Source organism: Dipteris shenzhenensis, chromosome 11 (assembly GCF_047967505.1).
Source record: "Dipteris shenzhenensis isolate YYH24624 ecotype China chromosome 11, Dip_SZ_1.0, whole genome shotgun sequence".
In the NCBI taxonomy this organism is placed as follows: Eukaryota; Viridiplantae; Streptophyta; class Polypodiopsida; order Gleicheniales; family Dipteridaceae; genus Dipteris; species Dipteris shenzhenensis.
Window position 1 is genome coordinate 28,049,968 of NC_141606.1, and position 26,355 is coordinate 28,076,322.

The window sequence follows — 26,355 nt, forward strand, 5'->3', positions numbered from 1 at the left end:
GGGCTTTTTGCTTTACACAGCAATTTCTTGCATTTTTGGGGCTTTCAGGCAATTTGCCCTCTTTTGGATGCAATTTCCCTGAAAAAATTGGGGCTTTTGGCATTCTGTTGCAATTTGGCAGTGCACAAGCATTTTGGGACTGTTGCAGGCAATTTTGGACTCATTTTGAGTGACATTGCAGACATTGGCAAGTTTTGCAGGTATTTTTGAGTGACATTGGAGAGCATTTGCAGGATAATTGAAGTGCATTCTGAGCCTTTGACAAGCTATGATAGTATTTGTCACTCTGGGCATATTTTTCTTTGCAGATTTTACTTGTGCATTTTACATCCCAAGAAGGGATTTCACTTGGTCATTCTACTGTATTTTCTGGTATAAATGGCTCAGAACAACTCCAATGAGGTCTTCGGGGTTCTCACACAGGATAATAAGTTGGATGGCACCAACTCCTCCTTGTGGAGTTTCATGGTTCGCAATATCTTGGTTGGTAGATGTCTTTGGGATTATGTCAATGGGGATGAAGCAAGACCAGATACAGCGACTACACCTGTCACTCCTACAGCTGGAGACAGGGGTAGAGGTATAAATGCAGCACACGTGGTTGGAGCAGCCGCTGTAGGAGCTCCCACAGCAGAACAGAAAAGATGGGACTCTAGAGATGCACAAGCTCTTTCAGTAATTTCTATTTCTGTCAAGAGGTTCATTATACCTCATATTCGACCATGCAAGACATCTATGGCAGCTTGGGAAATACTAGAGAGTGTGTTCATAGCAAGAAATGATGCCAGGGTTTCCTTTCTTAAGCGAGAACTTTCCCATACACATATGGAGGAGGGAGATTCCATGAATTCTCACCTCACAAAGCTTCAGGACCTCAGGGAACAATTGTTGAATATTGATCAAGTCATTCCGGATTCAGAGATGATCACCACCACTCTAAACTCTTCCTGAGTCCTATCTCGGTTTCCACACCTCGCTCAATTTGTCATTGAGGGGGGGCAGCAATCCTCTCTCCTTTCACGAGTTGGTAGGACTTCTGTTGCAGGAGGAACAAACTCGTAGAAATATGGCAACCTGGGCTAGCAAGCATGCTATGCTCTCCAAATTCAAGCCCAAGCATAAAGGGCAGCAAAAGCCACATGCCAATCAGCCCACACATCCAGTTGAACTTCCATCTGCCATCCTGACTGTATACGCATAGTCAGATGGACTTGTCTTTAATTTCAGCCTCTTCACGAGCTTGGAGTTAATCACATTGTGAGTTGACGCCGAGTCAAATAACACAATGACATCATGATTGGCCACTTGCCCTTTCATTTTAACTAACTCCGTATCATTAAAGGCTGTATACCCCATTGCTGCGGGCTTAGCTTAGCAACAGACACACATAACAAACAAGGTACTAACCTCTGAGAAGATCCCGCTAGCTGAATCTGCATCTCTTCCGCTCTGGGACTTCCCTCCATCTCCACATCGCACTCTGAGATCACCATCTCAGCCATCCGACGATCTTTGTTACGTGGACAATCCTTCCACTGATGAGGCTAAAGGCAACCAAAACATAATCCTTCTCTCCTCGCTTTTTCCCTTTGTTCTGGGTTCAAGGGAGACTTGGACCAAGCCCGGGCTGCCATTGGGGTTACTTTCCTCTTCACTCCAATGGTGGTACTTGGTTTAGGAGTTTCAGCCGGTTTCGCCTGCTTGGCTTGACCACTCGGCTGAGAACCACTCCCTCTACTAGTCCACTTCTTCTTAAACCCAGATTTCTTCGGATACCCATACTGGGTTCCGACCTATGCAAACCCACTTGGCTTGCTGCCCTTGGCATCCTCATAGTTCAAGGCTATAGCTATTGCATCATCTAACGTGTTCGCGTACTTAGCCCGAACTTCCATTTTTATTCGATCATTCAATCCAAACATGAAATCTTTCATTTGGATTGATTGAGGCAGGGGTTCATCAACCTTCATTACACTCTCTCGAAACTTATCAGTGTATTATGCCACTGATAAATTTCTCTGACGAAGGTTCCTATATTGATCCCAAGCTCGGGATGCTTCGTCGGGAGGTAAGAAGTGTTTCCTGAACTCTCTTTTAAACCCCTCCCAAGTAGTGGATGCTATACCATCTTTTTGTTGTTTAATCCACCACCGATCCGCTGCCTCACTAAACATGTGGGTGGCCTCACGGATCTTCTTGATGTCATTTCTGATTTCACAAATGGCGAACGCCTCGTCCCATTTGTGTAACCAGGTCTCAATGACATCAGAGCTACGGTCGTTCATCCGACCAGAATACTTTTCCGGTCTGTAATTGGCAATATTTGGCACTTTAGCCTTCCTAGGCTCGACCGTATGGACACTAGACTCCGGTTCCATTGGAGCCTTTCCCTTCTCCTCTCGAGAAGGTCTGGCAGACATACTGTGTATCGCTCTCCTAAGTTCGGACTGCCCTGCATTGGCCTGTAATTGCTACGCTAACAACTGTTGCAAGGCATCCTCCAGCAATGCAATCCTACCAGATAAAGTATGAGCTGCTGGGCGCGACACCTGCTAAGTCAGCCGGACTCCTAATTCACCAAGGCCCCTCCTGGAAGCTCCTTCTTCTACTTCCATTCAGTTCAATGGGTGTTTTATTCTGTTTTGTTTTTTTTTTTTTTATAACACCGCTAGAAAACTGTATTTACAAACTGACGCAATTTAGTGTACTGACACTCCGACACAATTCCCTATACTAAGGAATTCCCGCAATCCCATATTCACACTGATCAGGCATTTAACACAGGCGTATATCTCAGACCGTGCTTTTCCCTATACTAGGGAAATTCCTGCAAACTGACTCTGACTGAAGCACACAGGCATATGCACATGCATAATCTGTCCCTGCTACAACATTAAAGCCTCATGCAGGCCGATCACTCATGAGATCCTGTATATGAAAGTAGAGCATCACCCGACTAAATCGAGAAGAAAAAAAAAAACACGAAACTAATGGAGGTCAAAGAAAGCTCCCTGGTCATCAACGATTTCACCACTTCTTGGTTCCATGCAAATCCCGCCACCAGTCCGCAATCACAGCCTTGGATCTCCCTCGACACTGATCTGTGTTTGCGCGGCCTTTTATACTTGCCTACCCTGTTCAAGGCCCTGCGCTCCTGCATTAAATCTGCATCCCAGAGTGTTGCTGGAGTTCGTCAATCCCATCCTAATCATAGCCTTGGGCTCTGATACCAAATGTCACTAGCTTATATTTATCTAATTCCTACTGCATATCACGGGAGCAGCACCATGAATATCCTCCCAGCCAAATCCTGCTGAAGCTGACGAGCAGACAGAGAAATTTTGATCACACAAAACACACGTGAAATCCTTCTCTTCTCTCTCTCTCTAGCCTCAACAAGCCCCATCTCCCTAGATAGATCTAGATGCCACATGTCATCCATATAGGGCCTTCCTAATGCAACATTTCACCCCTCTCTTGGGATGCATTAAATCCCTTGCCCCTAGGCACAATCTTTGCATTAGGCCCTTAGCCTTAGATCTACCTAGTCTGGTGCTATCAACCCTCACCTAGGACCTTGACATTAATTCCCTCCCGATAATTTACATGAAGCGCAAACAAATATATTACAAAGATAGATCCTTTAAGGGAAATGTCGACTGATTCTTCCGAGGTCATGCTACCTCGGCTAGAGCGTAACACTTGTCTTCCCCAAATCCTAGGTTGTTGAAGTCACCTCCAATAATCCAAGAGTCTACATCCAGAAGACACTCTGACAACCTCCTCCAAAAGGCCAGGCGGTGCTGTCTGCACGCTAGGGCATACACGTTCAGGATCCCAATCTTGGACTCTCTCGTCCGAACTCCCATCCAAATTGCCCGTCCTGGAATGAGCTCGCCCTGATCGTAGACCTCTGGGGCCAAAGTCTGTGAGACTGAGATGCAGACCCCTCCACTGCGTCCTACCGCAAGGGACCACTCCTCTGGACCTCTCCCTGGGAGAAGGTGATGGCGTCGTTTGATGTCTGAAGCTGAAAACATGTGCTCCTGAATCATAAGGATATCCACTGCCCATCCTACCACTGCCCTTTGCAACTCCTACTGGAGTATCAGATACTGCGGCTGGCTACGAACACAGTCGTGGAGCCCGTGTACATTCCAACTCACTATGGTCCAGCTCATGAGGACGGGGGAGTCGGGAACAAGGCTCTCCTATGAGTGGGTGCCTGTACAGAAAGACAGCTTTGTGTGATTTTGCCGAGGGTTTAGAGGACGAGTAGTTAGTATTTGTGCGTCGCCATACTAGTGTGGATACCGGCGATCTTCCGTGCCCACTTCATCATGAAGAAGGTTTCCATCCCAAACAGCTCCGCACACTTCTAGAGAGGCTAGAAGTGTTCCTGCTCCACCTTTGCCTCCAGCGGCAATTCGATAACTCATGTCGCCAAACCACACACCGGCTCCTCGCTCGTGAAGCTCAACTGAAACTTCACCTCCGCACCATGAGCGTACCAAAGGTCTAGTCCATGTCATCTCGAACTCCTCCATGAGAAGTCTCTTGACCTAAGTAATCTTCTTCGTATGATCCCCAGTAATGATGAGGTCATCCACATATAAATCAATACCAACCGCAAATCCCCCTCTGTGTCGAGATAAAGATTTGCTTCTGATGGACTCTACTAGAACCCGATCTTCTGAAAGAAAACATCTATCTGCTGGTACCAAGCTCTGGGGGCCTGTTTCAGCTCGTATAAGGCCTTCTTCAGTTTGCAGACTTTTGATGGGGATCCTAGAATCTGAAATCCTGGTGGCTATGCCACATATACCTCGTCCTCCAAGGTCATTCAAAAATGCAAACTTGACGTCCATCTGAAAAATAGGCCAACTGTGATGAGCAGCCAAGGCAATGACTGTCCGAATGGTCACCATCTTGGCTGTGGGGGCGAAGGTCTCGTCGAAGTCAAGTCCTTTTGATTGTGCATAGCCTTTCACCATCAATCTCGCTTTGTACTTGTCCAAGCTCCCAACTTAAGCTTGTACACCCATTTAGTCCCAATGACCTTCCGCTTGGTTGGTTTGGGTACTAAATCCCAGGTGTCATTTTTCAAAATGGCATCCATCTCTACCTACATGACTTCCTACCATTCTGGAATATCCTTTGCTTCCCAGAAGGAACGGGGCTCCTCAAGCTGAGCCACCATAGCGTAGTTCACGGAGGAAGTCTTCATGTTGCATTGAGACCGCCGCACTCCAGAACTGCTCTCAGGAATCTCCGTGACCCGTGAGTCTGCTAAAGTCTTCAAATACCACTGAGGTAGCTTCTTCTCTGATGGAGGTGCCTTTGTTGGAGTCGCCTTGGGAGCCGATTCCGGAATAGCATACTCCTCCTCGAAGTCTTCGGTCGTCTTCACCTCTTGGATGGTGACTTTGGGTGGGGGTAATGACGGAAGTTCAGGAACCACTTCTGCAGGCTATGGCTCTGACTCCTCAAAGATCACGTCCCTGCTAATAAGGATCTTCTTCTTTTCCACGTCAAAAAGACGTTAGGCCTTGGATTCTTCATTGTATCCCACAAAGACACATCTTCGGCTAGGGGAATCAAGCTTCGTCCGCTCATCTTTATGCACATGAACAAATGCATTAGAACCAAAAATCCATAAATAAGATATTCAAATCTGTGGTCAACCCTTGGCTTCGTGATGGTTTTCAGAATGGATAATGCATCACTGCATGTCTGTGACTACCTTCTTCAACAGTCTCCACATTAAGGCATTTACTTGGGCATCACGATATATGAGAATATTTGGCACCACCCTCAAAAATATTTTGTTCGAGCATGTTGTCCAATTGGATAGAATTGATGAATGTTTTTGGAGCTTGCACCATTCGAAGCTTGCGAAAGGATATCTTTCTATGCCATAGCCTTCAATCTCGTCGTCTACCTCACCTCAAAGCTGCACCAGGTCACACTCGCTTCCTACACAAACGTTAGCAACTGGGCTATCTCAATCTAGATCACCCCCGTGGCTGGAGCTCGAATCACAGACGCTCACCTAGGCTGATTTTGGACCTTCACTATCTTCTCCTACGGTACGCTTCTGGCCCTCCTTCCCAGCACTTTAACATCGCCATGTTTATAATCTTTTTCTACAAATAACTAATTCTACTAAAGTGGGTAGACTGAATGACTCGCGAAATGTGTGACAAGCTTGATATTAAACAAAATCCAAAATCTATGCTATTGTCGAAGCCTCTATTCACCCCTTTGTCAATAAAGAAATGCCTTTCAATCTCTCCAAGAAGGACGATATAGATGTGATTGCGTAATCAAGCTCACGTAGGATCGCCATGTATAGATGTCGCCTATGTTGCTCTTCTCCCTTATGACCAAAGCCTCTTTCTTTCATGACCTTAAGCGTGCCTGGCGTCTATTAACTCACTCTCCCATCATGACCTCGAACTCCCTCGGTTCTATCCCTGTCATGCTCAAAACTGTACATTTCTCTTCCCTCCGTGACCTCACACTTACCCGGCATCTCCACCAAAATGAAAACAAGATTATTCATTCATGTACTACGCGTGCTTGTACTAGGGATACAAGCAAGGGTGAAGGAGGGAACGAACCATAACCAAAACCAAACGTTGTATATTCATTCAATCCAATAAAACCACTACACCACACCCTTCGAGCTGCGAATTCACCATACATCCAAAAAACCGCCACCACCTCCAATCCTCTAGACCCTCTCACATACCTCTCTCTCCATACATAGAAACTCGCCAACCTTCAACTCTCTGGAACACTCCCTCTCCCATCTTCACACCAAGTCCTACAATCCTTAATCAAACCATCTCCCGGTTACAATTATTCATATATTCTAGGCAGTGGTCAATGTAATGTAATAAGTTAGGGGCACTTTTCCCTCTTAGAGGTTTTTCCCCCTAACCACGGTCTAATCTCTAACTACGGTTAGTGATTAGATAAGGTTTTGTTACTTAGACAAAACCCTTATCTCTTTCCTTGTACACACACTTCATTCACTTCAGTGCAGTTGACATTCGGGAGTGAACTACGTTCAGCTCACTCTCTCTTTGCACACTCTTGCTTCCGTTCTATTTTCTCACATTTGGTATCAGAGCACTTCCTTCCCGGACCTGCTCCCTGATCCCAGCCTCTTGCTTCTAGCTCCCGCATTCCTGCTCCATCGCCAAGCTTCATCTCCCGAACGTCCGTACAGCTCCGACGCGACCTGCTGCCCGTACAGTCCGTACAACTGTACGGATTCCGTAAAACACCTACTCCCGTCCATACACATGTTCGTCAGTTCGTCTATACAGTCCGTACAGTTGTACGGATTCCGTATTGCACGTCAAATTTCGTCCGTACAATTTCATACGGCCGTCCATACAGTTCCATACTTTTGCGCCAATTTTGTCCATACAAAACGTCCGTACGATTCCGTACAATTCTGTACTTGCAGGATTTTTTGCAAGCTGAAGGTGTTCGGTGTCCGTCATTTGTAGGCAGAGTTCATTTGCAGGCTAGGTTGTGCAACAACCATTGTTTGGGTTCGCTTTTGGGAGCACATTTAAAGCTGTAGCAGACATTGCAGTGGATCTGCAAGTTTTTGGAGAATTTTTGGGGCTTTTGCAATTCCACTGCAATCTAGCAATGAAATTTGGGGCTTTTGCAGGCAGAGTGCAATTTGTGCAACATTTGGGGCTTTCAGATAATTTGCCCTCTTTTGTATGCAATTTCCCGCAAGAAATTGGGGCTTTTGCATTCAGGTTGCAATTTTGCAGGTAAAAGAGCATTTTGGAAGTTTGCAAGCAGTTCTGGACTCAGTACGAGTCAATTTGCAGACTGCTGCCACTTTTTGCAGATTCTATTTGCAGATTTTTGGGCATTCAACACAACATTGAAGCACATTTTGAGCCTTTGATAGGCTGTGACAATATTTGTCACTATGGGCAGATTTTCTTTGTAGATTTTACTCGTGAATTTGACATCCCAGAAAGGGATTTTACTTGGTCAGTTTGCTGTGTTTTTTGAGATTATCTGGTGAAAATGGCTCAGAACAACCCCGATGAGGTGTTCGGAGTTCTCACACAGGAGGATAAGTTGGATGGCACCAACTACTCCTTATGGAGTTTCATGGTTCACAATATCTTGGTTGGCAGACATCTTTGGGATTATGTCAATGGAGATGAAGCAAGACCGGATACAATAGCTACACCTGTCACTCCTACAACTGGAGGCAGGGGTAGAGGTGCAAATGCAGCACAAGTAGTTGGAGCAGCCGCTCCAGGAGCTCCCACAATAGAGCACAAAAGATGGGACTCTAGAGATGCACAAGCTCTTTCAGTGATTTCTCTATCTGTCAAAAGGTTCATTATACCTCACATTCGTTCATGCAAGACATCTATGGCAAGTTGCAACTTGAGAGATACTAGAGAGTATGTTTGCAGCAAGAAATGATGCCAGAGTTTCTAAAGCGAGAGCTTTCCCATACGCATATGGATGAGGGAGATTCCATGAATTCTCACCTCGCAAAGCTTCAGGACTTGAGGGAACAGTTGCTCCATATTGATGAAGTCATTCCAGATTCAAAGATGATCATCACCACTCTAAACTCTCTTCATGATTCCTATCTCGGTTTCCACACCTCGCTGAATTTGTCATTGAGGGGAGGCAACAATCCTCTCTCTTTTCACAAGTCGGTAGGACTTCTGTTGCAGGAGGAGCAGACACGCAGAAATATGGCAACCCGGGCTGGCGAGCATGCCATGCTCTCCAAGTTCAAGCCCAAGCGTAAAGGCAGCAAAAGCCACATGCCAATCAGCCCACAAATCAGCATAAAGCTGATTCAGGACAGCCCTCTTATAAGGCAGCAAAGGGTGATGCAGATAAGCAGAAAAAGAAGGGCATCTGTCATTATTGCAAGAAGCCAGGTCATTATATTGGAGAATGCAAAGTGCATAGCCAAAGAGAAAAAAAGGGATTCAGGTATGGCTGTCAGATGCATCAGTTCGTCATTCTCATGATGGGGGAGATGTTGCAGCCAACTTTGTGGAAGAGCACTATGCCTTTCTGTCTTGCACTTCATATTTTTTAGTGGGTAGCTCAGAGGCTACATCCACTAATGATGATGACCCATACGCTTTTTTGACTTGCAGCTATGATCCTTCAAAGGATGCATGCTCTCTCAGTGTCAATGATACACTGAATACTTGGTATTTTGATAGCGGTGCTTCAAAGCACATCACATCTAAGCAAAGTCTGTTTGTATCTCTGCATCCTCCACCCACCAAAAAGAAGGTGACTTGTGCAAATAACTCTTCTTATTCAGTGCGTGGAGTGGGAGACATTATTCTCACATCCACTAATGGCACAGATTTCAGAATTTCAGATGTTCTCTATGTGCCAGGCATAAAGAAGAATTTGCTTTCAGTGTCCTCACTTAATAGAGGAGGATTTCAGGTTGTTTTTTATGATGACAAGTGCACAGTCAAAGACAAAGAGAATGACTTTGCTTTGATGTTGTGGTGACAATACTTTGCACGCATCTCAACCTAGTTGAAACGGACTTGCGTGCAAACTGGAGCCCCCATCTTTGTATCGGGGTCTTTTTCAGCTTGATCTATATGAAAAAAGATCCGATCTTGCATTATCAGTGAGCATTCCCACTACTGCGATGCAGAATGCCGAGTTATGGCATGCCAGGTATGGGCACATGAGCTATGGCAGGTTAATGACACTTCAAAGGCATGATATGGTTGATGCATTGCCTCCTTTGGAGTCGCCTCCTCCTCATGCATGTGAAGGTTGCATCCTTGGCAAGATGCATAGACTTCCCTTCAAGAAAGATGGTAAAGTGAAAGCTACACATAATTACAGCTTATTCACAGTGATGTATGCGGTCCCATGAGGACACCTACTTTTGGGGGTTATCTCTATTTTGTTACATTCATAGATGACTTCACCAACTACACTTGGGTCTATGGTCTCAAGGCAAAATCAGAAGTGTTTATGCATTTCAAACACTTTGTGGCTATGGTTAAGAATGAGACAGGACTCAAGGTGCAGACACTTCGCACAAATCGAGGGGAGAGTATATGTCTCATGAATTTGAGGCATTTTTGAAGAAGAAAGGCATCACGCATCAGCTTATGGTGAGGCTTACACCTCAACAGAATGGCAAAGCTGAGCGAAAGAATCGCACTACCATGGACATGGATAGATGCATGCTTACAAGTAAGAGGTTGCCTCACAGGTTTTGGCTTGAAGGCCTCATGTGTGCCAACTATATTTTGAATCGGGCTCCTACAAAGGCTTTGAAGACAATCACTCCCTATAAGGCATGGCATAGGAGAAAGCCTTCACTGGACCATTTCAGAGGTTTTGGTTGTGTTGCACGTTTAGACATAAGTTGTCAAATAAGGCACTCAAATGCATTTTTGTGGGATATAGTTCACAAAGCAAAGGCTATCATCTCTACAATTCTACCACACACAAGATTTTTGTTAGTAGATATATTATATTTTCTGAAAATTCAGCACATACACATGCTGAATTTCATATTCCAGCTTCTTCAGATGATGTGTTTGAGGGGATGCTTCCTATAGCATTTGGTTCCCCCGCTGAAACTCAGAATTTACGGCAACCTCCTCCAGATCCACATGCCCCGATTCAGCCACCGGCTGATTTTGTACCACCTCAGGGTGTGGATGAAGTTGTCAGGCAAGAGATTCAAGAGATACACACAGCCAAAACTGGTTGCTTAGGGAGAGTAGGCTTGAGGCCCCATTGCCTGGCAGGACTTGTAGTGTAGTAAGGCACGCAGGGGGGGCTCTTTCAGTTGAGACAGCTTATGCAGGGACTTTTCTTGATGAAGAGGAGCCTGACTCTTTTGAAGAAGCAAAGGATAATGTGCATTGGATGCACGCCATGCACAATGAGTTGCAGTCCATAGAGAAAAATCAGACTTGGGATGTTGTAGATTTGCCACCAGGTAAGCATGCCATTGGTACCAAGTGGGTTTTCAAGGTAAAAAGGAAACCAGATGGGTCTGTTGACAGGTATAAGGCACGGCTGGTTGCCAAAGGCTATGCACAGAAGAAGGGCATATATTATTAGGAGACATTTGCTCCTACATCCCGGATGACAACCATACAGTCAGTTATTGAAATGGCTGCAAATTTTGTGTGGAATGTCCATCAGTTAAACATACAAAACAGCTTTTCTTAATAAGGACTTGCAGAAAGAGGTTTATGTCAAGCAACCTCCTGGATTTGAACTTTCTGGCAATGCACTTCAAGTATGCAAGCTTAACAAAGCTTTATATGGGCTGAAACAAGCCCCACATGCATGGTATGCCAAGATAGATGCATTCCTGGCAAGTAAGGGATTATACAATAGTCCTACGGAAAGCACCCTCTACATCAAGAAGGATGGGGGGGATATTTTGGTCATCATTCTTAATGTAGATGACATGCTGCTCACGAGGTCAAATGAGGGATTTCAAAGCTGAATTTGACATGATAGATTTGCGCACGTTAAATTTTTATTTGGGGATCCAGTTTATACAAGACAAGCGTGGCATCGTTATGTCTCAATCCAAGTATGTGCAGAAACTCTTGGATAGGTTCAACATGCATGATTGTAACCCTATTGCCACTCCCATGGAGCCGGGGCTGAATACTATGTATGATGCAGGTGAATCAGTGGATGTCACACTTTACAGCTAGCCTGTTGGATGCCTCATATACTTGTGCAATACCAGACCCGATATTCAGTATGCAGCATCTCAGGTGAGCAGATATATGCACAGCCCAAAGACAACACATTGGCAGGCTGTAAAACCCTTCTTCAGATATTTGCAATGGTCGCTTGGATATACTTCTGCTCCAGGAGCACAAGCTTTCTGTGGCTCATTCCCGTAGCTGCGGGAAGATTCTCCCTGGACGCTCTCACACTTATTGGGAGCCCTCGATCGGCGCACAGGGGAGGAGTGGCGGTGTCTGTACTTCCGTGTGCGAGCAGTTAGCCCAGGGAGTTTTTGGTCATGGTATGTTGATCCCAGGCCATGCCCTTTGGGTAGGCCTAGAGTTGGAGGGTTCCAGAATAGGAATCCTCAACATCTATGCTCCCACAGACCTCCCGCGAGGAGGTGTGGAGGCACATTCCAGCCCTGGTTCAGCCCAGCATGCAGGCGACGTTGTTGGCACCGTTCACTACGGACGAGATGTTGGAGGCCTTGATGGCCATCGACGGGCAGAAATGCCCTGGCGAGGATGGGCTATCTCGCGCTTTCTTCACCTCCTTCTCGGATCAGATCCATCAGCCCCTCCTAGCAGCCCTCCAGAGGATTTTCAGCAGTGGATATATGCCAGAGAGCCTCTCCTTGGGACTGATTTGCCTCATCCCGAAGGGAGGAGATCGACAGGAGATCCGTCAGTGGCGCCCGATCACTCTCCTCACCACTGCCTACAAAATCCTTGCCAAGATGATCAGCGCCAGAGTTCGGCCTCTACTTCCTGACCTCATTCATGACACTTAGACAGGCTTTGTCCAGGATCGCAGTATCCTGGATAATGTCTTCACCTTCTCAGAGGCGGCGGAGTGGGCTCAGCACAGTGGGTCACATTTAGCCATCCTACTTCTCGACTTTGAGAAGGCCTATGATCGAGTGGACTGGTCCTTCCAGGAGGGTACTCTGGAGCGACTAGGTTTCCCAGCAAGATGGATTCAGGGTATTTCAGCGTTATACAGGACAGCTTCTAGCAGGGTCATCATTGGCGGCAAGATGGGAGAGCGATTTCGTTTGGAGAGATCAGTGCGTCAGGGTTGCCCCCTTGCTCCTTACCTATTTCTCTTCTTCGCCGAGGCTATGACATACTACCTTCGGGCGAGGTCGACCGGGATCCGGGGTGTTCGCCTTCCCATCAGGGAGGACACGGAGCTCCTGGATTCGGAGTATGCAGATGACACAGCACTGTATGTCCAGGATGATGAGATGATGCTGGAGAGGGTGAGGATGGCCCTAGAGGTCTTCTGTTCAGCAGCCGGTGCGAAAATCAACTGGAACAAATCAGTTGGTTTTCTCACAAACCCCGGGGCGTGCTCACAGTGGGGGAGGTTTTTGGGTTTCAGGTGGATCCCGCGGGGACAGACAGCTAGATATCTCAGCTTTCAAGTCGGCCTGGATATCACGCCAACTCAGCAGTTTCTCCCGGTGCTAGATTCCATTCGACGAAAGCTGGCTTTCTGGAGCACTGCTAAGCTCTCTCTTACAGGTCATGCTCTTGTAGTCAACCAGGTCCTCCTAGCCACGGCTTGGTATGTGGCTTCCTGTTGGTGTTTCTCGAGATCCAGCGTGGCACAGCTTAGAAGGTTGGTCCGGAACTTCCTGTGGTCCGGGGGGGACGGTCTCAGAGATACCAGAGCCAGGGTTGCCTGGCAGACAGTCATTCTTCCGCAGGCTGAGGGAGGCTTGGAGGTCATCGATCCAGAGCTTCAGAGTCAGGCCCTACTGGGCAAGTTAGTTATCCGCGGTTTGACCCCGGGGGGCAAACGTGGAAGATGTTACTTCAGCAGGGGGTCGGTTCTTGTGTCCCGTGCCGAGGTGGAGAGTGGCTACCGTCCCTCAGGTGGATCTTCACTTCCGCCCCGCTCACTCAGCCCCGCTCCCCACTCGTTCGTAGCCTCCTCATGGTTTGGAGGGGGCTCCGCCTCAGTCTCATACAGTCCCCTCCTAGCTGTCAGGAGGAGATCGATCGCCAACCGCTCATCTGGAACGGTCAGGTCAGAGATGCCGAGGACCTTCAGCTGGGGGAGAGATCACACATCAGGTGGGACGGCTGGATGCGGGGGCCAGCCCGGTCCCTTCGAGTTTGGAGGGACACGTACAGACACTTGGAGACCGCTGCTCTAGCAGTCGCAGCTGGAGGTGCCCGTGGAGCTCAGGCGAGACGCACTGAAATAGACGGAGCGATTCCAGCTGATTGGTTGGTTCCACCCGAGATTCAGATCCTCATGCCTGGTGATGACCGTTGACTGGGACAGTTCACCCCCCGTGGCATCCCACTGGTGGTTGCAGGTCGGATAGACGACACCTCTGTTTCCTTCTTCGCGATTATGGGGGACGGCCGACTCAGGAGAGAGGATGTGCTCATCGACCCCCTACTCCCATGGCAGAGGGTTCGGGTCGTAGGCCTCGTGGGGAAGGTTTGGCGGACCGATCCCAGTATAGAGCAGGATCAGCTGCATTTATGGCGACTCTGGCTCTAGGAGGGGCGGGCCTTGTCAGAGCTTGATTGGGACCCAGGAGAGTGGAGATGGCCAGAGATTGTGACAGGTCAGGGGCCGACCTCTTTCTTTGCCTGCAACACGACATTGGGCAGGAGAGTTCTCGGGAGGATGCAGAGCCGCCCTCCCACCCAGCGGCCCAGTTGGTATGCTCAGGGTATCTCCAGGTTATTTTTGCAGGCCTTCTGGAAGGCCTTGTGGGAAGCTGGCGGCCGCGGAAGATCTCCTACTTCCTTTGGCTTCTCGCCCACAAAGGTCTTCCAGTGGGGAGTTGGTTGCGGCAGGTAGGTCAGGATGGACGTTGTCAGATCTGTCATGAGGACGAGGAGTCACCAAAACACTGCCTATGGAGCTGCACTCGCGCCCAGGAAGTGTGGAGGTGGACCTTCGGGATCCTTACTCGCGCAACACCGGAGTTAGGTTTGATCACTTGGGGCGCAATCTGCTGGTGCAGCACCGCACCTGGTTTTCATCACTTGTTCGAGGCATGTCAGGACCCCACGTTCCTTATCACACAGGGGACGTGGGGGCCACTCGAGAGCATTCCGCCGCACCTGGCAGAGGCTGGCACAGGATCTCAGGAGAGGCAGCCAGTCTGGGAGATTATTAGCAGCATCGCAGGATGGCACATTTGGACCTCGCGCTGCGCGCAGATCCTCGGTGGCACCTCCCTTTCGACTGCCCAGATCATGACTGACATCTGGAGTGAGATTATACACACCCTCAGAGGCCAATGGGACCAGATACAAGGAGACTCCCGGGCTGGCCGGGAAAAGCGGAGACGTTTCCTCCGTGATTGGGACACACAGGGCCTCTTCTTCGAGCATACTTCGCAGGGCCTTCAGTGGCGCTACTCACCACCTCTCTGGCTGTTCATTCACACTCGCCTGATCCCTCCGTGAGAGAGAGCTTTACTTTTTTGTTACCTTCTTGGGCTGCGTCCGATTTGTGAACGCAGCCCCGTCAGTTGCAAAGCTGACCTCATGTATCTTGTTTTCGAAGTAATATAATTAGCACTGTTTTTCCGGCAAAAAAAAATACAAGGCAGTCCACTAGTGGTAATTGTTTCTTTTTGGACAACGCTTGCATTTCTTGGCTGAGCAAGAAGCAATCTACAATGGCTACTTCCTCATGTGAAGCTGAGTACAAGGCAGCTTTCACAGCAACAGTTGAGTGTGTTTGGCTTCGACATTTGTTCGCTGATCTTCGTCTCATATTGGAGGGTCCTTCTCCTATTCTCACTGATAGTCAGAGTGCTATTACAGTGGCAAAGAATCCTATGTTTCATGCTCGCATGAAGCACATTGAGGTTCATTATCATTATGTCAGAGAGAAGTTGCATGCAAGGGAGATCAGTATGATCTATGTGTCAACACATGACATGCTGCAGACATCTTCACCAAAGCACTTCCACGTGAGAAGTTTGAGGCATTTCACAGTGCCCTAAACTTATCTTCTTTTGGTGATTGATCATTACCTAGTACATCACATTGGCACTGCAAGGGGGTGTTAGAATTATTAATATATTCTAGGCAATGGCCAATGGAATGTAATAAGTGAGTTAGGGGCACTTTTCCCTCTAAGAGGTTTTTCCCCCTAACCACGGTCTAATCTCTAACTACGGTTAGTGATTAGATACGGTTTTGTCACTTAGACAAAACCCTTATCTCTTTCCTTGTACACACACTTCATTCACTTCAGTTCAATTGACATTCGCGAGTGAACTATGTTCAGCTCACTCACTCTTTGCACACTCTTGCTTCCATTCTGTTTTCTCACACTCCCCCCCCCCCCCCCGCCATGGGAACATGACCCTACACCAACTCATTTAGTTACATATCTCGAGCTAAAACTAGTTAAAACCCTCAATTAGCGAAAACTTTAAAAACCATATGACACTAGATTCCCTTCCCAAGGAGCTGTTGTTGGAGGCTTTGAGAAGAGATGACTTTTGCTGTTGAAAGTCAAGTCAAACCTGGTCATTGCAATCATATCATCTCACTAAGGCTCGTGCCCATTTTGCTGATCAACTGCAGCCTAGCCTTCAGACCAATATCCTCGCCAGCCACAGCTCTCTCCTCAATCTCAAACCCTAGAAGGGGGCCCCCATGGTGGGCTTGTTAGAGAATACAACAAAGAGTATGGACAGCAGAAGCTACCCCAGAGATAGAGTTATGGCACCCAGGAACTCATACAATGGAATATTCAAATGCAAAACTTCTTTCCGTAATCCGTACTTTAATAGATGTGCAGACTAAATAGATGTGCAGGCAGCAAACACACAATGCTGAAAAGAGAGATGTAGAACCAGCAGCAAAACATATGTCCAATCTCATGTGGACTCAATACAAAATCTATGGCCAGTGTCTCACCCTCTATCACGGAGTACTGACTGGATGTGGATCCCTATACATATAAGTCCGCAATAGAAGCACATCTTTGATGTTTTCTTTTCTTCTTATTCTCATATCAGAAGTGTCCCCATTTGACATCCTCTTTGTTGTTGCTTAGCATAAAAGGACTTTTTGCTGGATCGGTCATACTTCCTTTCCCGAGCTTCCTCCTGCATAAGCAAAGGAACAAGCTCCTCAAAAGTTACCGGTGCCCGCGAACTCATTGTCATGACAAAGCTCTTGTAGGTCCTGGGAAGAATGACAAACGAAAGCCTAACCATCCTTGCCAAATCCCTTGCCTGACCAACCGCTGAGAGTTTGTCGCTCACCACCTTAATCTTGGTGATGTGGTCCTGTACTATCCCTCTCTGCCGTACAGCTCCATTTCAAGATCGAGAATCCTCGCGTCATTATTCGCCTTGTACATATTCTTTAGTATGGTCAACGCAGCAAAGGAAGTGTCTGCCAACTGAATGCGCGGGAGCACCGTATCCACCATGTTGCCAATAATAATTGCCAGGGCCTCCACATCACGTGTCACCTAGTGTTTCATTGCTACAGGATCTGCTAGACCATAACTGCCGCCGCAGTCGCAATGGCCGGAGTCGTGATCGCATGTGGCATTAGCTCCACTGATCCCACCACCAAGTGGCTCTAGACCTTCATCTTCCATAGAGTATAATTTGACCCATCCAATTTGCCCATTTCCCGAAAGTTTGAAATCGGATATCTTACGGCCATGATAATGAACTGAAAGAGATAAAAGCTTCATACCTTGCAAGGGCATTAGTCCATAAGACGTAGAAGCTGATTTCGAAAAGCTTGAATCAAAGTCGTCCTTTCCCAAGGTCCTTGCCTTCGAGCTCCTACCACTTGTGTACCATCTAGGCTCTGATACCATGTTAGAGAATACAACAGAGGGTATGCACAACAGAAGCTAACCCCAGGGATAGAGTTATGGAGCCCAGGAACTAGACAATGTTCAAAAGAGAGAGTAGAACCAGTAAAAATATTTCCATCCAATGTGGACACAATACAAAAGCTATGTCCAGTGTGGACCCCTATACATACACAAGGCTGTCCTCCTACCTCCTTGGCACTTCCAAAACACTAGGCCTACAGTGCTCTCTTAGAGCTTAAGTGGGCCTCATATGTGTGCCCCACAATCATGCCTCCCTGCTGCTCCTATGGACAGCCAATTCCAAGGCACTGCTTTTTGTGGTTCTTGACCTTCTTGCTGCTCTGAATGCAGCCCAAGCTGAGGCACAAGTCACCTTGGTCTAGTCTTCCTTGCTGCTGTGACACTTGAACTCCTTGATCCTGCCAGTCAGCAACCTCCCTCGCTGCAACAGTACACTCCTGGATTGAACCTTGAGACAGGCTGGACTGTTCCACAAATTGCTCAGCAAATGGATAGATAATGAGCCCTGAAGGACTCCCTTTTATAGGGTCCAAAAGGGCCCCAAAATAGCCAACTGAATAAGTGCTAACAGCCGACCTAGCCAGCCCATCTACAGGTCTGTAAGACCCAGCCTGTTGCTGACCCGCCTGGCCACGTGACAGCCTACCGCTGGCCCAGGCAGTTACTGCTCTATCCCAGGACCTTTTGACTGTCCAGAACTCCTCTCCTGACAGTCACCATTCTGCCACTGGTTCCCCGCCTGTCTGCTGGACATGCTCTAGCTCTGCAAACACCTGGTACACCTCCGTACAGCTACCTGCAGCAATCCATTCGCAGGCATCATGTGTCCTGGCATCTTTCTGATCACCCCACACTTTCAGATCACGCTCCATCTGCTTCAGAATGTCCATGCAGTCTGTTCCATGCTTCCCGGGTCTGCTCCAGGCCACAAACCTATACCTAGATGAATCCAGGAACATTCCCAAACTCATCCTCTAAAAACACAACATAGTGCAGTTTCAATCTCACGAGAGTCACTCATAAGATTGAAAACCATAAACTCCATCACACAGAGTAGGGACTAGCTACTATGACATCCCCACTGACGTCATCAGCGCCCAACAGTGGGTGTAGACCATAGTATAAAAGTATGCTCTCACACATACAAATCCACACACCCACATTCTTGAGCATCCATTTATACAAAGTCTTCATACTGAGTTTCTGTCGGCACTCCGGAGGTGAAGGGCAAACTCAGCCATGACGAAGGCTAGCACTAAAGGAGAAGGCTAATCAAAATGTAGTCCAAATCTCTTCATTCAAGCTACAACTGCTTGTGAAGTCTAAACGATTTCGTTTTAGTCTCTCCCAAACGAGCATCTAAATGTACAAGTACTGAGCATCCTTCAGACCATGCCATGTGGCATTGTGGCAACTTCCAGCAGGCTTCCAACCATTGCTGCTTCTTCAACTCTGTTCCAAGCTAGCCAGGTACCCTTCTGGGTGCTACCCATGTGGCAGCCCTATTTTCTGTATGTTCTTTGTTTGCTTGCTGCGCACATGGCAACCCATGTGCTGCCCATGTGGCATGCTCCAACAATGCCCACATGCCATTTAATGTACACAGGTCCACCTCCCGCTTGCACTCCTCATTTGGGTGCTCACAGATGGGGAGGTGACCATCTATACTCCAACACGACATATGCTACAAGCATATGGAAGCAAAAAAAAAACAGATTGGGAAGAGTGTCTTCCAATTTTTAAGTTTTCCAATAGTAGTTCTCAAAAATCAGCAACTAGCCACTCGTACTAATTTATGGATTCCAGCCTGCTGGAGCACTATTGTCTTTAGGGCTTGAGAGGAAAATACAAGCTGCTGAAGACTTTCTCAAGGATATGAATCAAATGTTAAGACATGCCAAGGATAGTCTTAAAAGGGCTCAAGATAGATGTGGATCCACATTGAGCTAAAGTTGAGCTTGTCCAAGGTCAGAAAGACTATTTGAAGGTACCTGAGTATTCTAAAAACTGTAAAGACTGTTTTTGTTCTAATTGTCTCCTAGATATTGTGGACGATAAGAAAATGATGAGCTTGTTTTACAAAATAACACTATGTGTAGCATGTAAAGTATGTCCAGTGTTTCATGTTAGCCGATCAAAGAAACAGCTATAGCACAGCAAAGCTGAAACAGCATGTAGATAAGCCAATGTCCTTGCAATCATCAACGAAGAATGCAAGACATCTAGTGTGAAAGATATGCCAAGGTACAGCACCCAGTTATCTTTCTTCAACACTTGTGCATACACACAAAGATATAGAAAGCATTTCAGCTGTGGAAGATTATACACAGATATATAGCCAAATGAAGGGTATATAGATATCGAAATCAAAATATAAAACTGTCAAATGTTCCAACACCTACCTTGAGCAAACATCCTCTGAGGTATGGCACCAATACAAGCTCTATTTGCTTGATCCTCTGCTGTAAAACCCCTCCTGGATCACCACCTGCCTCTAGTAGGCTTCAGTAGCTTGCTCTAGGGTGAGCTCTGCATGCTGCTTCCCCCTGCCCACACATGTACTCTCCTACAGCCTGTTGGTATGTACCATGTGGAGCCCAATACTGACTGAAGGCTGCTGCAACTCTGAACTAAAGAATGCCCCCCAAGCGGGCCCTTTAGGGGGAGCCCCCAATCTGGTCGACCAGACTTGGACTGGGCTGACACTGGCTCTGCATACTTTCCTCCCATTGGCCAACTGTGCCACGTGGCAGTCTGCCAGTGGCCCAGTCCAACTGCAGAACTGCATGTTGTGGCAGTCGTCCACAAGGCTCAAAACCATATCCTCCATCACGCATAGCAAGGGCTAGTGTTTCAGGCACTATATAACCATGTATTGACATACGTGCGCGTGCACATATGAGCGTGCATCATATGCAGGTCTTCAAACTGAGTTTCTATCAACCCTGAGGCAAAGGACAAGATTGATATTATCATCTCATGACATATTATGAAGCCTGAGAAACAGAAGAAACACCTCAGCCCAAGCTTTGAACTCTGTAAGCGCTCAATTGCCATATCATTGAGCATTTCATATTTGAACTCCTAGCAGCTAAGTGGGGATTTAATTTCGAAGATCAAATCTCATAGGCAGAAATATAATGGTGATACAAAAGCTTGATGCCTTAAAGGGAGGAACTTAGATGGAGAAGATAAAGGGCAGTAATGGGTGACTGCGCTGCCGTGAGATTACTCACTTTTGGTGGCATATAGACAGCCCATCGAGTATTAAGACTAATTTTTTCCTTGTAAACTCCCTATAATTCTCGAGCCTTCTATAACAATCTGGGTATCGTCACTGAGTCATCCCAAAATCTAAGCCACCTGTGCAGAAGAGAATGAGTGAAATAAAAAGAGGAACACCGCATTACTTACCAATCCCTTTAGCTCCTTGGGGACCTTGGCGACATTATCCAATTGCCCAAGTACGTTGGCTACGGACGCAAAAATCGGTTCTGTAACCATCGTCATCGCTCCCTTGCTTTCTTCCAGGCCCTGCACCACATGTACCACTCCAGGATGCCTCAATCTCACTAGTTGCATGGCATCCGCCCTAATTATGTCCAAGAACGCATCTTCGGCAGCCTTCGAAAGGCCTATCCTCTGTCTAGCCTCTCCCAGCGCTTTCCTGTCGAGAAGCCAAATAGAGACATCTTGATTGTGTGCCATAGACTTGTTTCGATGCTTGCCCGAGTACACCTTCCATACCAACCCGGGCCCTGCGGATGCGACCTGCTCTTGGAGCTCATAATCTTGTAGAGCTTTAGGCCCAGTGACCTCATGAACAGTGCTATGGACAGTCTGCTCGATTACAGCAGCTGTTTTGGCGAGGGCCTGAGTGAGGCTCTTCATGTTGAGAGACATGGCTGCAGAAAACCCAAGAGGGGGAAGGCAATTGCGAGTGTGGATCTAAGAGTTTTGGATCGATGGAATGATCAGAAGGATGGAAATCTCAATTCTGAGAGGGATCAAGCAAGGCAAAGATCAAATGGAAGGTTGCTTCAGTAGATGAGACTGGAGAGCACAGATCGCTTGGATGCCAAAGGACTGTAGCTTTGCAATACAATACAATTAGCAAACACACTAAGTCTCTTTTTCCACGCCTTTCTATCGAAGCATTTGCTCATCATGCCATTTTTCAGAGTGCGCTAAGCATTTGCTCCTGAGTTGGGTATATACACTTGGTCGCATGCGTGGGTGAGAGCAGTGCATCCGCCTTCACGTGGCTCTATGCCCCCAAAAAAAAAGGTGAATACATTCAAGAGGCCTGCCTAGCGAGAGAGAGAGAAGAAGAAGAAGCTTAGAGAGTGAGAAGAAGAAGAGAGAGAGAGAGAGAAACGGGGAGAAAATGATGGCCAAATTTTCGAAATTACTATAATCGGTTTTAGCTTCTTTTAAAAATCCCCATTGCTAAGGCCTATCCCAGGGGCAGGCCAAAAAGTGTGTAGCTCAATGCCAACAAGCCCATCTACGTACTTGCAAGTGCATCCATTGCAACAGTCCATTGGTCAATGCAAACATTAAGTTTTCTTTCTTGTCAAGAGAGGGAACCTTGCAAGTTTTCTTTCCAGTGGATTTTCTTGTACATATAGCAAAAAGGTCTATTATGGTTCAATGTTTCTCTGACTATACATGACTAAAACATGACTTGACTTAGACTTGATGCAATGTGGGCTCATTTTCAAGTAAAAATACATGTGCACCCACACATACACATATGAAGAGGGAGAGAGAGAGAGAGAAGAAGAAGAAGAAGAAGAATATATTATCGTCCTCTGAAGACCAAAAAATCGGCCTATGGGACCTGAGCAATACAAAATCCTCGTACACAAAGACTCCTCCCTTGGAGGGGAGGGTATTAAGAGAAACTACCTTTATGTCTTAGGTGAGTTCCTGTGCTTGAAAAGCTTATAGACAAACGTTCCTAAAGCTAGGGGTGACCCGCTATGTAGCATATCAGCCAGTCTGTTATGTCCCTCGAGAAGAGAGCTAAATGCTTTCCGGATGTGAGTATAGTAAGGGCATATCATTACCATGTGTTCTTCAGTTTCTGCCATTCCCTGGTCACATAATTGGCATATTCTGCTCTCTTTGGGCATATCTTTCCATCCTCCTATTTCAATCTGCAGCTGGTGTGATCGGGTGCGAAGTGAGGCCAAAGCTCTTTGCTTATGTATTGCCATAGGTGTGCAAATGTACTTCTGCGTGGCTGTTTCTCTTCCTGTATAAGTAGCCCAATATCCGGGGTTAATAAATGTACGGTAGTACTCAAACTTATCTCTGTTTTCAGCTGTTTGCCATTTCTTGTGTAGTGCATTCAGCAGGTCATGATGAAAGGCATCCTCATCTACCTCCTTTGGAGAGTAGTCCAAGTACCTCTCTACCTCCCATTTTTGGAACCATTTTTTTAAATCTAGTGCCCATCCAGATGCCAAAATCTTACCCTTATTCGTCTTTTGGGACTTTTGACTTTCTACCCATGCCCTCTTTGGCAACCTTTCATTATTCATGTGCTTGACCTTTGTGATGTATCTAAGTACTCTCTTCAAGGCATGCAACTCTATGGGTATGCATCCTGTCTCTAGGAGTAGGAGAGAGTAGGGTGTGGTAGCCTTGATGCCAAGGTGTCTTCTAATGAAAGATTTCTGCATTTTTTCTACATCATTCCATTTTGATGATGGTATACTCCCCCCCCACACCTCTACCCCATAGAGCATTGTTTGTACCACATATGCCCCAAAAATCATGTTTCATACTTGCCACCTTCTTGTGTTGGTATTGCTGCAGTCATTTTCAAATTGATAATACTTTCCCCATCCTGCATCAATTCTCCATTGCACACAGCTGCTCCATTTGTTATTAGCTGGAATTTCAATGCCTAAGTATTTGAATGAGTGCACTGTATCAACAAGTTGACCCATATATGAGATTGAAGGGGGATTACTTGGATGTATAGTCTTGACTATCATGAGTTTAGTTTTGGAAACATTCATAGCCAGCCCACTTTCCGACCAGAACATGCTGAGGATATCCATCAGTTGTTGCATCTTACCCTCACTATTAGTGAAAACAACCACATCATCCGCATAAACAAGTGAGAGAGAAAGAAGAGAGAGAGAGAGAGAGAGCATGATGATGATAGTGATGGTGATCATCATCGTGTTAATGTTCGCTAGAAGCAAAATATATTGGAGAGAGAGAGAGAGAGAGATTGTCAAGGTGACACATTTTGAGCGAGAGAGTGGGGAAAAAGGACTGGACGAGGAGAAAGAAAGAAAGTTTATTAAAGTCTTCGAAAGACCGATGGGTCTATGAGACTGTGGAAAAACCTGATACAACAAGCTGTGGGGGTGGAGCTACTAAACGAGCATCCACTCCAATGCAGAATGCAAAATGACAAGTGTTGAGTGCTACATAGTCATGTCAAAATGATGATTAGAAAAAAGGAATTTAGAAGCGGAGAGAGAGAGAGAGAGAGAGAGAGAGAGAAGGGGGGGGGATATTTCCTCGTAACTATATAGAATTAATAACAAAAAAGGGCTCAGTATTAAAAAATAACAATGGCATTAGTAGGTTGACTTTAAATGGATCAAAGAAGAAGAACATCAAGTTGAAAGCAAAAAGTGAACCAGGCAAACCCCTCCACACCCACATGAGCTATGACAAATGAGTACACCCATGAAGAATAATTACATTGCAATACAAGCCATACTACATTCTTAAAGGTAACCTTCCACATGTTGGGTAAGGTCTAATTCTCAACAATTAAAATTCCAATAATGAAACCCAATATAACAACAAAAGAGACTTGATGCCTTTTCTCTTCTAGCTATCGTAATGTCTAGAGGGATGCGAGTGGGTAGGGAAACATGTTGACATGCGGGATTGCTTTTGGCCTTTTCTTTCACTTTCTAACATTTTTAAGTGCAAAGACTCACAAACAATTAAATCCAATTGAACATGTAGACATTGGGACTTTATCGTAGATCCACAAGATTCCAACTCTTGCCTCTGCTCACGACCATATTAAAACTCAAAACTTGTAATCCTTGTGAATGGGTTTTATCAATCCCAAGCAAGTACAATAAAGCTACCTAAGCATTACAAGTTGCTATGTGACTAAAATACTCATTTGATGTAATTTGATGCAAGGGAGGGCATGATAAGTGAATAAGAAAAGGTAGTTAAGCACAAATCAAGTAGCATAATAAAAAGATCAAGCGATTCAATGTAAGTACTATAGCTTATCCCTATCATTAGGTGGAGGTACTATAGCTTAGCCCTAACATTCAAAGGAAGTGTCTCAAATGTGCGAAAAAGGCATTAAACCACAACCACTAACAACATGCTCAAAGGACCTTAAGCAAAGACTCAAGAGTAGGACATAAATAATTTGGGGTGTGTTTCAAGAAAGCTACATCCTGCCCATGAAAACACCAGTAAGAGACTTTTAGTGAGTAGGACAAGCAAAAATAATGTAAGAATTTGCACTCCTAGCCTTTACGTTTGGAGTTATTGGCTTGCTATGATTCCCTTTGGAGAGCCAACAAGTGGATCTTCTTAGCCAAAGCGCTTTGGAGCACTCAAAAAGAGCTTCAAGCTATCATTGGACTTGAGATATTTGAAACCCCTTTTCGAAGAGATCAAAGATGTCATTTCCCAAGGCCTTAAAGAAGCTCCATGGTGACTCCTAGTTGAGTGGCCCTAATGTGGGACCCATTAATCATTAGGCTTGCCTCCCCCAAAATGACTATTCTTGACAACTTGCATTAGGCTTCCAAGAAGGATAAAAGGGATGAGCAAGTCCTTTGACTTTTATAGTAACAGCCTTGCAATGGACTAATCATAGAAGGGACGAGCAAGTCCTTCAACTTTTACAGTAACGGCCGTGGAATGGACTAATCATGTAGCCAAGCGATCCTTGCTAGGTCTCCATTGGTGCAACCACCTCTAGCTTCTCAACATCTCCCCCGTCACCATTCCCACAACAATCGCACACAACTGTCTTCCCACTAGCAAGTTGCATTAGCCTTCCAAGAATGCTTTAAGGGACCTGCAAGTCCCTTGACTCCTATAGTAGCTACCTTGTGATGGGCTACCCATGTGGCCTCGTGATCCTTGTTGCATCTTGTATGAATGACCCCTCCCAATCACCTACCGTTGTTGAAGGATTGAGGGGAGAGTTTGAATTGTACTTGAATTGTACAAGATCGGCAATTGTACACTGTGTTATATTGATCATAAACATGAATGTATACATGAACCCTTACAGTTAGGTTGACCCTAAGCTTGGTATGGTGCAATTTACGCCATTCTTAACACACCTTCTTAAATTGCACTGGATAAGTAGAGGGTGCATGTACAAGGTTATTTATTTATTTTGTGTGTTGCATATGATAGCGGCCAAAAATGAAAAAATAAATATTGAAAATCATAGTACGTGCATGTATGAGCACAATGACTATGCAGAGGAAGTTTGCACAATGAGTACACAACTTGGAAGATTCTATACATGATGTGCATTTCCGCCTCTTAATATGTAGGTCATCCTTTACTTTTGGGAACGAAACCCTAAAAATAGGCCAAAGGGAAGAGGACAAAAATATGCATAGAATGAAGTGCTCCTAGATGAAAGACTAGTTGATCAAAAGATGGCTACATGCGTGACTACGTGCATGAGTCCATGTCAAAGCT

The 26,355-nt window shown here is 46.1% G+C and overlaps 1 protein-coding gene across 1 annotated transcript in view; it reads right to left on the reverse strand.

Moving 5' to 3' along the window:
• The window catches only part of LOC147896858 (SCY1-like protein 2 B), a 36,251-nt gene extending 14,301 nt beyond the window's left edge, over nt 1-21,950 (reverse strand). Inside the window, exon 1 of the mRNA XM_087381165.1 lies at nt 21,037-21,950. Within this exon, the coding sequence (XP_087237291.1) occupies nt 21,037-21,525 (489 nt within the window). The 5' untranslated portion in view covers nt 21,526-21,950. The remainder of the gene's footprint in view (nt 1-21,036) is intronic.
• Nucleotides 21,951-26,355: the final 4,405 nt, after the last annotated feature.